This window comes from Aquila chrysaetos, chromosome 2 (assembly GCF_900496995.4).
Source record: "Aquila chrysaetos chrysaetos chromosome 2, bAquChr1.4, whole genome shotgun sequence".
Lineage (NCBI taxonomy): Eukaryota > Metazoa > Chordata > Aves > Accipitriformes > Accipitridae > Aquila > Aquila chrysaetos.
Window position 1 is genome coordinate 50,313,855 of NC_044005.1, and position 17,542 is coordinate 50,331,396.

Sequence of the window (17,542 nt, forward strand, 5' to 3'; positions counted from 1 at the left end):
CTCTGTTACTCATCTTTGCTAAATTTGCACTTTGCCTCTCATTTCTCATCGTCACAGCTGCTTGCTCTCAGCATGGTGTTGGTGGATGCCACATGCAGCATGGCATAGTAATAACGAGAAATAAGCTACCAGGGGAAAAATATTCAAAATCAGTTTGCAAATGCGGTGGTTAATGTAGAGAGTGACTTGGAGGTGGGGGGTTCACAGGAAAAGGCCAATTTTTTTTTCCTTCTCAGAGCTGTGAAGTGTTCAAGTGCCAAACTCCTGGGGGTGTTGAAGGGAGTTTCCCAGGAGTAGCACAGAAATTTCACTCTCCCTTTACTTCCTCTCCCAGCGACCATGTCCTCCCTCCGTCCCTAATCCCCCAGAGCTCCCACCCCCAAAACACCTTTGCACAATTCTTGCTCCCCATAAGGAACAAGAGTTTTGTCACCCACTCCCACACAGCTGGAACTGCACCCCAAGGAACAGCCCAGCGCAGCGCTTTTCCTGCCACCTTTTTGTCCTTCTCCCTTCCACAGAGGAAAACTAGTCAGTACCTGTGGTTACCAAAAGGGCTTGTATTTGACTAATCAAATCTCTTGCAACCAGAGAAGTCAGAACCTTGAATTGTTTAATAAGGCTAAGAAATAATTCTTGGCTAATGGCCTAATATAGCATAAAATAAACCCATTAACTGCTGGCTTACAAAATATCCTGACCTCTGTGTATGCTGAGGCAGAACACAGTTGTCAGAGGATTTAATTTCTTTCCTTCATCTACAGAAAGAGTAATTGGGACCAGCCCTAACCAGGATGATATGCTGACCTCTGTCCCTGCACAGCATTGTTTCTGTGTGCTGAAGAAACACTTGGTAATTGTCTCCTAATAATATTCCAGGCAACAAGCTTCAAAACTACTTAGTACAGAGGCTGTTGTTGTTGACCACAAAGGACACACAAAAGACATTCCTATCATGGGAAAAACATTGGGCAGAAGTATAATGTTGGAACCGATGTTGTAGAAAGGGTTGAACAACACATCCACACAGGTAGACATGATGGCCACATATCCTTTCTCTGCTTTAATCAAATATTCATTGTAAGATCTTCAAGAAAATACAGGTGAAACAATCACCCCGGATTGTTTGATGAAAATATTACGTTCTCATAAAACATACAATCCCTCTTTTAAATATGCTTACTGCTTTAGACAGTATTTTCATGAGAGAGGTGGTCTGGATTACATGTATTTAAAACTGTTGAAGGCAAAGGAATAACACAAGCTGATCACGGGGTCTGTTCTAGGTCCAGCATGGTCTCCTCAGCATTTTTAGGACAGATCCTCATTCTTCCCAGGCACCAAGGGTAGACCAAGACCCGACTGGTCTTCTCAGCACCCTGAAGGAAGGGCCAGATATTGCTGGGCGCTGCGGTCTCCCAAGTGCCATTGGTTCAGCGAGCCAGGAATAGTCATCAAGATCTTACTGGGCTGATCTTAAACTGGACCGACTTGTCTGCTTCTAGGGGGAAGCTGAGTTAATAGCTAACTCCCAGAGCATCTGGGGAGCCTATGGGAGGCTGGCAGAGCAGGCAAGGTCACACAGCATTCAGCTGAGCCTGGCTTAGAGTTTGCAAGCAGAAAAAATGACCCCTGGGTCACCAGTACTAAACTATCCTGCTGAATACTTCTCTCCCACTTATAATGCCAGTCTTACTTTTTATCCTCGATGTGGAATCAAGTTTATTTTTGGAAGCTTATTTTACAGTTCAGTGTCTTTTTAGCAATACTATTTCTAGTTACAATTTAGAGATGATATTTTCTTTCCTTCTGATTAATCTGTTAAATAAATATGCAAAGATATCAAGTGCTCTATATAAAAAATACATACACTCAACAAACAACCCCTCAAATAATAAAACCAAGATTAACAAAAATATGTACGATATTACACATATGAAATGGCCATCTAGTTCTGAAACTATAATGAAACTTAATTACACATGAATCACATGAAATAATCTAAAAAGAATCAGCATATATAAAATAATGGCATTGCCTCTGTAAAGAGAACTTGAGCATCTCCCTATTTAAAAATATAAAAAGAAGCCAACCAGTGTTGTCTGTGCATTTATAGCTACTGAACATTAGATAAATTAGGAAGGAGTTTGTGGATTTCTCCATTAAACATCTGAATAGGAAGATGAATAACATGCCCCAGCGTTTTTCTTTTTTTTAAAGAAAAATTTAGCTTTCAAGAGAATGAAATATCTCCTTTTGATTGAGACCTATCAACTAGGATTTAAAGAGAATAATAATTCTTACTCTGGATCTCCATACTTCGTGAAATGGGTACATAACACCAGTTTAAACGCAGCCTTCAACAGATCATTTTGATTTATAATGGCAAATAGAAAAGCTTGCTTAAAAACATTACAGGAATTAAACAAAAACCAATGCACAGAGTCAACAGACTTCCTACTGCACAGTTCAGTATTATAATACATGAAAGGACTAAGAAGTTTGACAGTGGACCACAAGTACTGATAGTGTAAATCACCTTGACCCCATTCGCTTCAGCTTGCTTGAACGCCTTTAGACCACAAGCTGTGTGACTGTTCATAGGTGAAACACACCGACCTACATAAAGTCAGGAAACATCCTATGCGTACTTTAAAATCACACCTCATCTTGGGACTTTTTGCCCAGGCATAAATTGCTCCTGAAGAGATCTGCCTGCAGATACCAGGGCACTGAGCAACTCAGTAAAACACATGGGAAACTGCTGGAGGGCTGTGACTGAGAAATATAATCAATAGTCTTGTGCTTTATGTTCCAGTAAAGATCAGTACTAGCTAATGTTAGTATTTAGCCAGCTGAATACTCGTCCTCCAAATTGCTTCAGATGGAGAACATAAAATAACATGCTTTAGCAGAATGGTTTCAAAGACAGGTGCTATAGTGGGTGAACAGAACACTTGAATAACCCTGCTGCAGGACGTTCCCCATCCCACAGCTGACAGACCACTGGTTGCAATTACCTTAGATTGTTTTTACTTGCATTTTCTTGAGGCAGCCCAATTAGAAGTTATCATTCTCCCTCCATTCCAATACACTTTCTTAAAAATGGCACAGACCACCGGTAGTAAATAATTTTCTTTCTGACAATTCATATCAATATAATGCACAGCATTACAGCTTAATACAAAAAACTTTACGTAACAGACACATAAGCACAAAACAAAAGCATGTAACAATGCGGCTGCAGCTACTTTACTATATTACATGGCTGGGAGAGTTTCCTTTAATTTTCTTCGATCTTCTCTGCAGAATTTGAACTTCTGGTACCAATTAGCAAGCAATGTTTCTTTTGTATTTTTAAAAAGCAGAGGGAAAACCATGGCTGAAATAAATAGAATCCAGAGGAAGTGCGCGAGATCATAGAAGGGCAACTGTTAAAATATCAGCAAACTGGTGTAACGTAATAGTTATAGGGGAAACAGGTTTTACTAGGCTCAGCATCTCCTAAGTAAAATGTAGCAGAAGATAGAGACCTATTTGTCAGGAATAAAATACTGTTGTCTCCCCTAATAATCTCAAATTGCTTGATTTGTGCATGTGTGATAGAGCTGGAGTCATTCTGTTTTAGTCATTATCCTAACAGACTCATTAAAAACATGCACAAACTATGATCAATGAAGGAGGGAGGGGGAAGAGCAATGAACAACTCAAAAACTCAAGGATAACTGTACAGATTGTTAGGATAATAAAGTATAGAACTTTATTATGTATCACCTCGTTTTCATCTTTTTATTCCCCCTCCCAAGAAGATTTACTGTATGCCCATAGACATTTTAAAATAGAGATAAATAAATTTTGTCCTTCTGGGTTTCTGTCATTGCAGACCAAGCCATAAATCATTATGTTTGTTTATACTGGCAGATTCCGAATGCACCTACTGCTCTTCCCGACTGGAAGGCGTTTCTGAAGGATTCTGGTGTTTTAGATATTGCATAGGAGGTCTTTTTGGTTTAAACTTGATTTTTTGCTCTTGACATTTGTTCCTCACTTACTCTTGTACCATTGGCAAGTTTAGTACCTTAAATGCCTGTAAGATAGAGTGACTGGATACTTCTGTAAGTCCGCACAGTGAAGACCCTCCATCTGGGGAACAATGACGTAAACTTGCATCCCTCCTAACACCCAGGACACAGTGAGTGTCCTCTGTGTAGGAACTGGGAACTGAAAACATTATGCAACTCTTGTGGGCTTATTTCAGAAAGTGAATGTCAATTTTGTAACTCAGACATCATTTTAAAGTGATTAAAAATTAATAAAACTTATGTTTAATTATGTTCAAAAGACATCAGTAGCACAGTGCATCTATGAGTTCCTGTCCAAGTTCCATGTGATTTTGATTTCCCCAGCTCTGATCTACTTGGCAGCTTGGTACCATTACACTCCACTCTTCATGTCAAGCTCCTGATGATTCTGTGTTTCATTAACAGTCAGGAATTCGTCACATGGTCCTGTTTGGTCATTTGACTGTTCTTTATGAACCAAGTGCACCATTTCTTGTGATTTGCTGGCATCTCCATTTAATCCACTTGTCTTCCTATCCTCCACTGCCCCTTTGCCATTGTTAATCACTAACTTTTTCTTCTGCCCACATCTAGAAAGAAATAAAAAGAAAATAAGTACCATGACTGGAGACTAACAGAAATAAGAAAAAAATTGAAAGTCAATATTTAGGAAAAGGTGCTTGGAAATGAAACTTGTGTCTGCCAGTGCAGACTTATATGATGCAAAGTGTAAAGTTTCTCCATATTGCATATTTTATTTTTGAAAGCATCCACCATTATATGCATAAAATTTGGCAGGAGCTCACTTAATCGATTTATGTCTGTTGTTATTACAGATAGGAATAACATTCATTACTGAAAGCTAGAAAAGATTTTCTAACATTTGGATATATCCACATTAATGAACTTTGTATGTATTCCACTATAAGGACAGGGTCATTCTAAATCCAGACTTGGGACCACATCTTTGAAAATGCTTAAGTTCTTGAGAAAGCAGAAAATTTGGATCAAGCTCTCACTTCATTATACAAGATAACTTTCTCCTTCTTTGTATTAGCTTGTGAGGCCTACAAGCCTGCCAACAGCAAGGAAATACAGATAACTACTCTTGCTGCTATCAACAGCATAGTTTCTTACAATATTAAAGTAGGAAATAGCTACTGTGCTTTTAAAGTTACACTCATTGCAGTGCTGCCCAATAAACTCTGTATGTAACTCTGAATGAACACACACACACACACACACACACACACACACGCACACTCTTTTAAAAAGTCACCAGTCCAAAACTGATGCATGCTGATCAATGTGGGTTGGGTATTCTTCAGGGTAGTAAAAAGTACTAGTTACACAGCTGTCAGATTTGCCCGGGACTGTGAAGATGGTTCTCTGGCTACACAGTGCTGAACATCCTACTTGTCCTCCAACAGTCTTGTGTAAACAGAATATACAAAGCACAGCTCTCTTAAGAGGGATAATGTCTCTGTGAAGTTATACTTTAAAGTGCTTTCTTCTTAAATGAAGCATATTTTGCCCAAATGACTACTTTGGCAGTTCAATTATACTATTATCCTTCTGAAATATTATTTTTTTCATGCTTACTGACCGATAGATGAGGGTTATTTTACCTGAAGTAGCTCAGTTCACTGTGCTAATGTTACACACACCCTGGGGAATGATTCCTGCTCTGTAGCCATGAAATGCTGAAAGAGGCCAGTGAGGAGCTGTGGAGCTCCACAGCCTCTCCAAAGAGCAGTTCAGAGTGTCTTTCCTGATGTGATGGTCAGGCTGGGCAGCCTCCTCTGTTGGAACCTGGAAGGAGATCCTAACGCTTTTTACAACAGGCACCAGACAGAGGCAGTCTTCATTGCAACAGGAGAAATAACTAACTAAATAGGACCACACTGAACCTTGGCCGTCTTGGGTTTTGGTTAAGACAACTTACAACAACACCAATTTAAAAAAAAAAATAATCCTCTAGCCAAGCAATTTGCTATTTACTGAGGAGGCCTAATTGCTTGTTTGAAATGCTTGCAATATGGATCTCCTAACTAGAAAGGCTAAATTTATTGATTTCTGAATCAGGAAGTTAACTACTTTGAAACTAAGGCCTATGCTTCTTTAGGCTTTTTGAGACAACCCAAATGAGACTGAAACTGGAGACGCTGCAGTTAGCATTCATTTAAAAAATGGTGTAAATGACAGCATTACACAACTAAAACCACAGATCGTTCCCACTTTTTAAATAAACAAATGCTTGAAACGTTCCCAACTTACTGCTCAGCTAACACTGAAATGCTCAATCCTCCTTTCTCTGGTATCCAGTGTTCTCATAGCTCTGCTGCAGTGTTAGTTTCAGATTAGTTGGCATTCACATGCGGTATGCTGACTGCACAGCAACTACCTCTCTATGAATTTTCAGTGTATTAGCACTTATCAGAATAGATGAAGAAAGGATTCTTGACTTACTCATGTTATCATTTGCATCCTGCTAAAGTGAAACAAAAAATTCCACTTCTTTCAAGCACACCAGAGTACATCCGGGCTTCAAAAAGTTTTCGTCACAGTGATGAACACATATTGCTAGGGTCTAATCCATGCATTCATACACATACATGCACCCACATGCACTTTCTTTCTTTGCAACTCACTCCCAGCTGCATGGAAGCTCCACGTAAAAGGTACATTTTCCATTAACAGTACCTAGACCATAATTTACAGCTCTGAGATTGTTTCATTTCTTGTCAGATGCAATCTATAATTAGCCATAGGGGCCCTGTTTGTCTGTTCCTATGGTGACTCTGGGTTAAGGGGAAGGAAATAATGACAGTCTCAACTTTTAAAGGCATAAGAGTAACATATAAATCAATAAGCCGTGCCATTCAGGCTGTGTAACTCCAGAATCACTTCACAGAAAGAAAGTTGTGGCGTTTTCTGTCTCACCATATGCTTGATAGCTTTCTTATTTCAACAGGTCTCTAATAATAGTCAGAGAAGCACTGATAATGTGGATACAGTCATAGGGCAAACATACCAGGTGGCATCTCACCACTGACTTCAGCAAAACTGCGTCAGTTTACTATCTGACATTGGCATTTAGTTTGCCCTGTTTTATCTCATAGAAGCCTTCCGCATTATGGGCAGGGACTGCCTGGGTTGCTCCCTCTCCGCGGTGGCAGTGCTTTATTCTAGCACCCATGTCATGGTTTGGAGGACCTTGACACTATTTCACAGAAGCATTAACATGTGCTTTCCTGAAACCAGCAGACTAGGAATAAATTTGCTTACTGCTTCCTGAACAAAACCCACCATATGTTATATGGTTACTCTGATAAAAAAAGTTCAAACTCAACATTCAAGTAGAAAATAGTTACTCCATTAAAGGGTTCAACTTTAACATTCAAGTGGTAAAAAGCTGTTTAAGACAATTGAGAAGTAACCTCAGAACAGCCCCCAGAGAAAAGAAAGAGTTAAGAACTTTACAGCCTATCCTTTAGGCTAGAGTGTTTTCAAATTTCCTGGCTAACTTTGCACAGATCACTGCAAGTTTCTATTCCTCAGCTTCTTCATCTGTCAAGCGGAGCAAATAAAGCTATTGAGTGCTCTGATAGCAGTGTTAAAACATATCCCTGCTAGCTGTGATACTGCCTTTTGTTTGGAAGGAACAAATTAATCCTGTGACAGCAATTGTCTAACACACAGACAACACTGTTAATCATGGAGGATTATACACAGCTCATCCTGTGATTATTACTGTCTATGTCCAGCTCATGTAATTTTTACTCTGGCTGGCCAGGATTTTCCTATTAATAAGTAATAGGTAGAGAATAATTAATTCTCTGTGATCTATATACAGTTCATTTCCACCTACAAGTAAAGACCAAAGGGCTTATACAGCTACTGACTTCACGCGGTTCCACGTGAGTGTGAAGGCTGAGGTATGACCTGTGCAGGACATGGACACCTGGGCTCTCACACCCCAAGTCACAGAGCTTCGCAGAGGAACCCCTTTCCTGGGTTGTGCTACTCGGTTCTTTCACGAAGCTCTGAAGCTTCTCAATGAAGGAAACAGCAAGGCAGTGTGTTTTGAAAAAGTAAAGGGGCCACCTTACCTTCTCCGACTGTTAACAGCAATGCACACTGCAAGAATCAACGCAAGTGCCACAAGCGCGGCAACTATGATCAGCCATTCTGTGGGGAGAGTTAAGGGAGGGGAGGAAAGCGTGTTAACGTATCGTGTATAGTTTTGCCATTTCGCAGAACTGCAAGAACAAAAGCTCTTTTACATTCTTTAAACTGTCAGACTGTTTTTCCTAGCTTGCAGGAATGTTTGTTTTACAAAGTGCTTGTGCACAAATTGAATACATTTTCATCATTCAGCTATACACAGGCCAACTCAGATGAAATACCCCATTACTGTTAGCACCTATAAACACTGTACTTTGGTGGACATAAGTGAAGAGGAGTTGTATCACTGATTTAGTCCAAGAGCAAAAGAAAAGGCTTAGCAATGATTCACCTGCAATCCCAGGCACAAAAGCAGGATGACTTTCAGGTAGACTGAAATTTCAGGTAGAATTTCAATTACTTTAAGGGGTATTTTGGGGGCAAACTCTGAAAAAAAAAAAACCAACTACAAAACTGGAAGGGACCCTAAGAGGTCATACCAGCTACATTTCACTCCAGTGAAACAGGGTCAATAATAAGATGGCTGAGGAATGTTGCATTTGCTCTTAACGTTTTTAGTAAACGAGATTTCACAACCTTGCCAGTAGCCTATTCTTTATGCTGTACTAACATTATAGACAGAGATCCTCTCCTAAGAGATAACTCCTTTGTTTGTTTGAAACAAGTCTCCCTTGTTTAACAAGTCTCCTACATTTCATTTGAAACAAATTACTTCTTCTAATTAGTTAATTATTATTACTTATGGTGAAAAACTGATAAGCATTCTTTTTGTAGCATACTATTCTCATATCTCCCACTAGTTTTCTCTGAAAATGATGAGTTCTTCAAAAGGTGCTTCAAAGGTTACCTTTCCAAAATTTTCTTTGTGCTCTTCTCTGTTTTTTTTCTCTGTGATTAATGCAATGCCTTGAACTGAACGCAGAGCTTCAGCTCTGGACTTGGTAGGCCTAAGTAGAGTGGGATAATTTTTTAAATGAAATGTTTTAAAAATGACTTTACTATTAATAAGTCCCAGAATATATTTGCATTCTTTTGCAGTTGTATCATGGTGTTGGCTTCTTTCTGTTCCGTTTTAATCTGCAAGCCCTATTCTGGAACACTAGCTTCAGCTATTACTTTTACCAAACATTCTCATGGATATGATAATTTTCATATATCTTTACTGAATTTTGCCTGGTGTTATATCAATTTATAAAGGTTATTTGGATGTTAATCCCATTCTACAAATGCATGATTTCTCTCATCTTGATATTGCTGGAGAATTATAAGAGTTACAGTATGCTCCATTTTTCAGACTACTAGTGAAAATGCTGAGTATTATCTGATTCAGAACAAAGCCTAGACAACTGTACTTGACCTACATTTTAATCTCTTGCTTCAGTTCATATTAATACAACTCTGTGCTTAAATTGTTAAAACATATGACTTCAAAAACCTACCTGGTACCTGGGCTGACCTTGGTTGTGAAACTATTTTTGTTGTTGTGGTCTCTCCAGGAAAAGTAGTAGATTCATAATGTCCCTTGTGTGGTCCTTGATTACCATATATACTGGAGGTAGATCCTAAAGAACAAAACTATCTGTTAGGCCAAATATGCTTAGTGAATATTTGTCAGCGAAGTACAAAGACTATGACTTTCACAGTTAAAAAACCATATTCTAGAAAGATCATGCTGAGGTCATTGAAAAGTATTTATACTGAAAACTCGTACCTAGATTATAGTCATCATACTCATCCAAACTATGGCTAGTTTTAGTATTTTGAATAACAAAACTCATGGTTTTCCCCTCTTGTCTTTCTCACATGGTTCAGTTTTGATTATGTTATGCTTTTGTGAACCAAAATGCAATTATAATTGCCTAGAAATTTTCTGGAGAAAATGTAAAGATGTGAATGGTGGCAACTTTCTGAAGAGGCCTTTGTCATACAAGTCAAACACCGTGTCTGTTCCATGGGGAAAAGAGAGTGAGAAAAGAAGAGAGAGAAAAAAAACACCCACAACTTCACTTTTTTATTTAAACCTAAAATGACCAATACGGAGAAATTTTGAAACTTTTAATTTTATTCCTACTCAGGATAAAACTGACTTTCTAAAACTAATGCTTTCATAAAATAGAAGGATAGTTCTCTGAATTGTTTTAAATTGATAGCTATGTATAGAGTGGGACTTTATTTTTCCAAATAGAAAAAAATGCTCTCTGTAATCTTAGAAGTGGATCCCCTTGTCTTTCTGAATAAGTTGTGTAATTTGGTTCTAAGGTGGTATTAGATCTTAAATCAAAATGCATACTTCCAGTCTCAAGTATTTGCTATGCTGGCCATACCGCTTAACTTTTATGCAATTACATTTCTGGCCCATGCTGTTGCCATATGGGTGTCCCAAGTCTAAAATTATCAGCAGACTATAGATATAGTGATTTCATTTGGGACTACTACTTCATTATCACTACAAAAAAGATATTACAGATCTCCACCTCTCTGAATTCTTCCAGACTCTGATAGAGCAAATTAAGCACTTACTCTAATCAGCTGTAAAGTTCTTTTTCTTTTTCTTTAATACACACTGCAACTCATTTCTAGCCAGCATTTCTGATCTCATTTCCTAATAGCAGCTGGCAAATACAAAACTGAGAAGCACGTTTTTTCCCCTCTGTTAAGCTTATCCAGCAAGTAGTTCATGAATCTTCCAGATGTTTTCATTCTTTTTATTAACAAGAAACTTACTGCCTGGTGAGTTGTTTTGTGCTATCTCACCACAAAGGACAGAGCACTAATTCAGCACCTAAGGGTCCTGATCTAGCCTCCAAGAAAGCTGACCAAGAGGAACATACTCACTTGTCTACTCGACATCTCAGCAGATTTTTTTTTTAAGGTGCTTTATATCATCCTTGAGAAATGCCAGAGCTTTTCCACCACAAAGCCCCTTATAAAGGCACTCAGACATTTATTAAAATTCGTGCACTTAGAAAACTGCTACCTTCACCCTTCCCCTCCCCCGAACACTGAGAAGACGACACAGGATTCAGTTATGTTCCCTGGTGTTCTGGCTTGCAAGTGGCAGGGAGGGATCCTCAAAAGCTCTCTACATTTCATTTTGATGACATGGTAGATTTTTTTTCTTTTTGACAGTTATTTTTTGTGTTCCTTCAGTGGACTGATTTGTTACTCCGTGGACACTTGGGCAACAGATCAGTCATTAGTGTGATGTAAGACCACAGCTTAAACATTTCTGTAGAGAAAAAGCAAGTGAAAGAAAGCAGTATAGTACATCAAGCCATTCATTTGTTCAGAGGAAGCCTTTAACTATAGTCCGCCAATACATTCATGAATCTTTTCCATTCCATTACAGCTATATAGGGCAACATTACAAATGAACCCTTCAATAAATAAACTTTTTTATGATGATGGTAGTGTCCTAGTAGTTCCCTTGTATTGTGTTTTTATAAAGCACCAAGAGAAAATAAATGAAAAAAGGAAGAGTTTGGGGAACATGGCCTTATAAGCCTTTGCCAGGGCACTGACAATGCAAAGATTTGACACAGACATTCACCCTGAAAATGATCTTCAAACCAGTTCTTACAGGTTTTATGTGCTCAAAACAGAAAGGTAACAAACATTTTTTCATAGTGTGTATGTCCACACATAAAATTAAGGAGGCAGCTTGGATTAATTAAGTGAATAGTGCAGCGAAATTCAAGAAATTAGTTTGTTTTAGTAGGAAACCATTATTAAAAAACGATTTATCTTTCCAATAAAATTCTATCAAATACATATTTTGCATTTATATTGCTGTGCCTATATTAAAATACTATAACTCAGGCAATTTTGATAGGGTTGATTTTACTGGGTTTATATACAATTCTGGAAAAAAAAAAAGTAGGCCAAACTCTACCTGACAATGTATGAATTAACAGTAATTCAATAATTACTAACAGAATTATCTTTAAGGTTTTTGCTATATAATGCTATAAAAATATAGGTACATACTCTTGCTTATGTGCAAAGAATGTCCACAGAGCATTGGCCAAAATCTACACTGGGATGGTTCCACTAACTTCCAAGAAAGTACATGAAAACAGTATTTGGATTAGTGTGCATGAGAAGTAGCATTTGGAAAAAACCTTACTGTTAGGATGATTATTTGTATGGAAACTGCATTTGGGAATAAGGAAAAGTCCTTTCATTTCCCATACTACTAGCATGTGACCACACACACAAAAAAAGAAACACTGTATGTAGTGTAATAAGTAAACACTGTTACTGTTAACTGCAGTAACTCTATCAGAAGAATAAAACTTTGGAAAAAAAAAAGTTGTTCACAAATTAAATGTCAGTTACAACCCAGTAACATACCTACAATTAATCACTGGCAAGATACCAACAGTAAACACACCAAGAAAAAAAAGGTTTCACGGAGAATTACCTTTCTTTTGATACATATTCAACTAGAGGGAATACAGATGGAAGAAAAAGTGACACACAGTTAAGTGTTACATAGCTATCATTTGTGTCCAGCAAAAAAGAAAGACAAAATGCTATCACCTATGTAGGGGCATGAGGAGAAAGTTTACACTTGTTCACTTTAATAGTTGCGTTACCATATACAGATAGCAGAATATTAGAAAAAGTTATTTTCAAAACACTATTTTCAGCGTTTTAGCAAATGTCCCCTGCTTTGCACAGGAAAAGAGTCCCTTTAATGACATCATATAAGCAGGTTATAAAAAAAAAAAAAAAAAAAAAGGAAATAATAATATGACAATGATTTACAATTATGGTTAGTACACGTTTTTGGACGATTGCTGTTGTCCAAAATAATAACCGACTGATGGATAAATAAAAATGCTCTCAATTTGTAGTTCTTACTAGTAGGAAGAGGGGTCTGCAATTGGTTAAGATGATCTTCAGTGTCTGGAAAAACTCCAGGTATCCAATCAACGTAGGAACTGTCTGTGGCATTTGCTTGTTCGCTTTCACTTGCAGGCGGAGTGCCGGGTGCCAGGGGCTCCTTGGTTGTCGTCTCTTGGTTAACATCATCCGCGGACTCTGTGACTGCCATGACGATGGCACGATCAGCTTTAAAGGTGAGCACTCACAAAACCACCACCCACATTATTTCCCTCTTTCCCATACCACAGCAAGCCCGAAAGCATGTCCATCTTCCTCAATCATAGCACAGAAGGAGAGAAGACATGAAGGCCTCCCCTTCTTCTTCCACACTGTCACTGGCTTCTGAGAGACCTGTAAGCACCACATACATGCTCACCATGTTGGAGGGAGACGTTGGCTACGTATACAGATCCCAGTGACAGATGGAGAGGGAAGACCTTCAGAGGAAGAGACCGCAGCAGCCATAACCTGACCCTGCAACTCAGGAGTGAGCAGCCATACTGCAGCCAGATCTGTGGCGGTCTTGCCTGGCAATCCACTGGTGAGGACGACAAAGGAACTGAAGGCAGAATTTGTGGGACGTAATTCTTCTAGGATTGCCCTGCCCTCACCACCGGGACAGCACTCCCCGGTGATGGTGCTGCTGCTGAGTCACAGGAGCAAGCCATCTGATTAACCCACCAGAACACCTCCACCACACCGATCATGGTGCCAAAGCGCATCAAGCCTGATCCCACTGATGCGCAAGAAAGGAAGATGCGGCTGGGGACTCAGAATCACCAAAGTGCGTGTCTTGCAGAACAGTCAGGAGGCCACCCAGAAACATGCTTCAGCAAAGGACAGAAACCGCCAAGTGTACCAGCAAGGAGGCCCTTATGCCTTGTCCAGAAGGTAATTCTATCAACAGCACAGATCCCACCACAGATTTTTGCACTGCAATTCCACACCGAGAACATAGAACCCCAAGATGAGGAGGATAGGGAGAGGAGTCGATTTCAGAAGAAATAATGTCTCATTTCGCACCAGGCATGAGAAATGAGTATGATCCATTATTCTTACTGGTACCCATCAGAGAAGAGTCATCAGCAGCTTTGTTCGTACTAGCCGTGGTCCTGTGGTGGACATGCTCCCCAGGGGCATCTGTGGGACGTGTGATGCCTTCAGTGCCCCGTCCTGGTTCATTATCTGAAGGGAGAGGTGGCCGAGTTGGGTCTTCGTGGTGGGCACCATCAGGAGAGGCAACAGCAGTTACCACGATGCGAGGTGCCCACACTTCCTGGGTTATATCTTCTGGTTTCAGAACATCAGTGGAGGCTGTGATTGTTGTGATGATGGCTAAGTTAACTTCAAAGACATTTACAAACCCCACCTCATGTATTATTCCCTCTATTCTATTTAACAAGCTCTACCTTTTTCTTTTTTAGCCTATGTAGAATATACAGTGAGAAAAAAAAAAATACAATCAAACAAGATCTTCTCTATATGTCACATTAGTTTTGGTTTGTCTCTTCCTTCACTAATACTCTATTGATCACTTGAGTAGTTGCTCATTCATTTCCTAAATTTCAGTGTGGATTAAAGCACATAAAGACTTTCCAAAGAGAAGGTAGCAGCCACTTAGACCTGACTATTTGGGACTAACAATACCATCACATTAAAAAATGTCTTTTTAAGTTTATTTAGGTATATCTCTTTTTCCATGAGATGATCATAAGAATGTGTGCTGGTCTCCCAAGAGAAGAATTTAAAATTAATTCAAATGGAAAATTAAGGAATTCAATTATTTAATGAACATCCTTCACACATCATTCTGGCAGTGCTATGGCTGCCGCTGATGCAAAAGAGTAAGGATGTCACAAAAGCATGCTAAGAAAGAGGCATAGCTTAACTAAATGCACTTTCAGAATTTCCAAGTGCTCCAAATTACTAACTGAATAATAAAGGTTACTATTCATTCAAAATTACACCACCAAAAGTTAACAACACTAAGCCAAAGGAGAGACCAAAAGATGCATTTCCAAACAACAGTAGCCTAAAGTGTTAGTTTTGAAAAGACCTAGTAATCACTATTTAGAAGGGAGAAAAAAAAAAATCTATTTTCAGAATAAAATTAGTATAAGAATTCTTGTTGTTAGATAGGAATAAGATTAGAATTACTTGATTGAAAACATTTGAATGAATTACAGAATTGTGCTTGGGTTTCATATTTGCAATTGATCTGTCAAATCACATAAAGCTTAACAAGCTGAGAACAATGAACTGTGACGCTCTACAGGATCCCTTCCATATTTAGAAAACAGGAGTAGGCAGTAGAGAAAAGAACTGTATTTTAATCCACACAATCGTTGGTATTCATAGCTCTTTGGCAAATCTTAAATGTTGCGGATTCAGTAATCCTGATGAAAATGGATTTTAGAAGCAGAAAAGGGAAAGCATAAATGCTCATTTTTCCTTAGAATTTTTTTTTAAAATGCAAGAAAGATGCAAAAAGTTCCAAAGTACTATGACGTCATAAAAATCCATTATTAAACAACAAAAATATTAGAATTAAAAAACCAATACTTTGATTGGGGATAATATCAATTGGATAATATGCAGCGTTTAGGAATCGAAGTTAGAACCTTGCAGAGCTAAATGAACAAATTACACTAAGTTACTTCAAAGTTTACAGTAATAAGAGAATCTATGGCAATGCCAAGACCAGGAAAGATCAGACATGAAAAACTATTTTTAAGTCTATGATTCATTTACACCACCCGCCAACCCTGCAAAGAAAATTGCTTTCTCAGTATCACCGTCTACTAGAAAGAAACCGGAGAAAAGCTGGGGGACGTAAGAAACAGGGAACCCAGGGAAAAATTATCCTTAAAAGATAGCAAATCTTGTTGGGTTGTTCACATGCAACAAAATCATAAATATGTCTGCACTGCAAGTCCGCACCGAAAACGTAGAACCCCACGTTGAGAAGGATAGGGAAAGGAGTCGATTTCAGAAGAAATAATGTCTCATTTCGCACCAGGCATGAGAAATGAGTATGATCCATTATTCTTACTGGTACCCATCAGAGAAGAGTCATCAGCAGCTTTGTTCGTACTAGCCGTGGTCCCGTGGTTGACATGCTCCCCAGGGGCATCTGTGGGACGTGTGATGCCTTCAGTGCCCCGTCCTGGTTCATTATCTGAAGGGAGAGGTGGCCAAGTTGGGTCTTCGTGGTGGGCACCATCAGGAGAGGCAACAGCTGTTATCACGATGATTTAATTGGCTGTTAATTCCATGTGTGTGCTGCCTTGCCCCTCCCATTCCCACCACGTTCAAGTCTCCTGTTTACTTTAAACCACTGCTACCCTTTTCTCACCACAAAAGGGGAAGAGAAGGGAGACCTTCTGTCCTCCCATATATCATCACTGCTCTCTCAATGTATTGATCAGACATTTTCATTTGCTGTTCTCATCCACTTTTTCACTTAATCCAAAAGATTCCCAAGGACAGTGGACACAGGGAAAGGAGATAGACACAGCCGTCAGGAGAATTCCCTGACTTGCGTCTCAGGCTGACCACAGAACCTCAGCTTCAGGGACGCTGTCAAGTCCTGCTACAGTGTGTTTTACGTTACAGATATTAGTACTGACGGTTAAGAACCCTTTCTACAGGCACTGATTCTCCTTTTTTGCTCTAGACTCTGAGGGGTGACAAGTTACAGAAAATGCTCTCAATTTGTAGTTCTTACTAGTAGGAAGAGGGGTCTGCAATTGGTTAAGATGATCTTCAGTGTCTGGAAAAACTCCAGGTATCCAATCAACGTAGGAACTGTCTGTGGCATTTGCTTGTTCGCTTTCACTTGCAGGCGGAGTGCCGGGTGCCAGGGGCTCCTTGGTTGTCGTCTCTTGGTTAACATCATCCGCGGACTCTGTGACTGCCATGACGATGGCACGATCAGCTTTAAAGGTGAGCACTCACAAAACCACCACCCACATTATTTCCCTCTTTCCCATACCACAGCAAGCCCGAAAGCATGTCCATCTTCCTCAATCATAGCACAGAAGGAGAGAAGACATGAAGGCCTCCCCTTCTTCTTCCACACTGTCACTGGCTTCTGAGAGACCTGTAAGCACCACATACATGCTCACCATGTTGGAGGGAGACGTTGGCTACGTATACAGATCCCAGTGACAGATGGAGAGGGAAGACCTTCAGAGGAAGAGACCGCAGCAGCCATAACCTGACCCTGCAACTCAGGAGTGAGCAGCCATACTGCAGCCAGATCTGTGGCGGTCTTGCCTGGCAATCCACTGGTGAGGACGACAAAGGAACTGAAGGCAGAATTTGTGGGACGTAATTCTTCTAGGATTGCCCTGCCCTCACCACCGGGACAGCACTCCCCAGTGATGGTGCTGCTGCTGAGT

At 39.6% G+C, this 17,542-nt stretch overlaps 1 protein-coding gene across 7 annotated transcripts in view; it reads right to left on the reverse strand.

Annotated features, from left to right (window-relative positions):
- Positions 1-1,040: 1,040 nt before the first annotated feature.
- CD44 (CD44 molecule (Indian blood group)) overlaps positions 1,041-17,542 on the reverse strand; it is a 62,880-nt gene continuing 46,378 nt past the window's right edge. For 3 of the 7 annotated variants that reach the window (XM_029998001.2, XM_029998019.2, XM_029998010.2), the window contains exons 15-19: positions 14,163-14,453; positions 13,116-13,301; positions 9,689-9,811; positions 8,174-8,252; positions 1,041-4,651 (exon numbers count right to left, since the gene is read on the reverse strand). In XM_029998001.2, coding sequence (XP_029853861.1) covers positions 4,435-4,651; positions 8,174-8,252; positions 9,689-9,811; positions 13,116-13,301; positions 14,163-14,453 — 896 coding nt within the window. In that variant the 3' untranslated portion in view covers positions 1,041-4,434. Of the gene's footprint in view, positions 4,652-8,173; positions 8,253-9,688; positions 9,812-13,115; positions 13,302-14,162; positions 14,454-16,191; positions 16,378-16,866; positions 17,053-17,542 lie in introns of all 7 variants that reach the window. The other 4 variants (XM_029997983.2, XM_029997992.2, XM_029998028.2 and 1 more) reach the window with 4 other exon arrangements.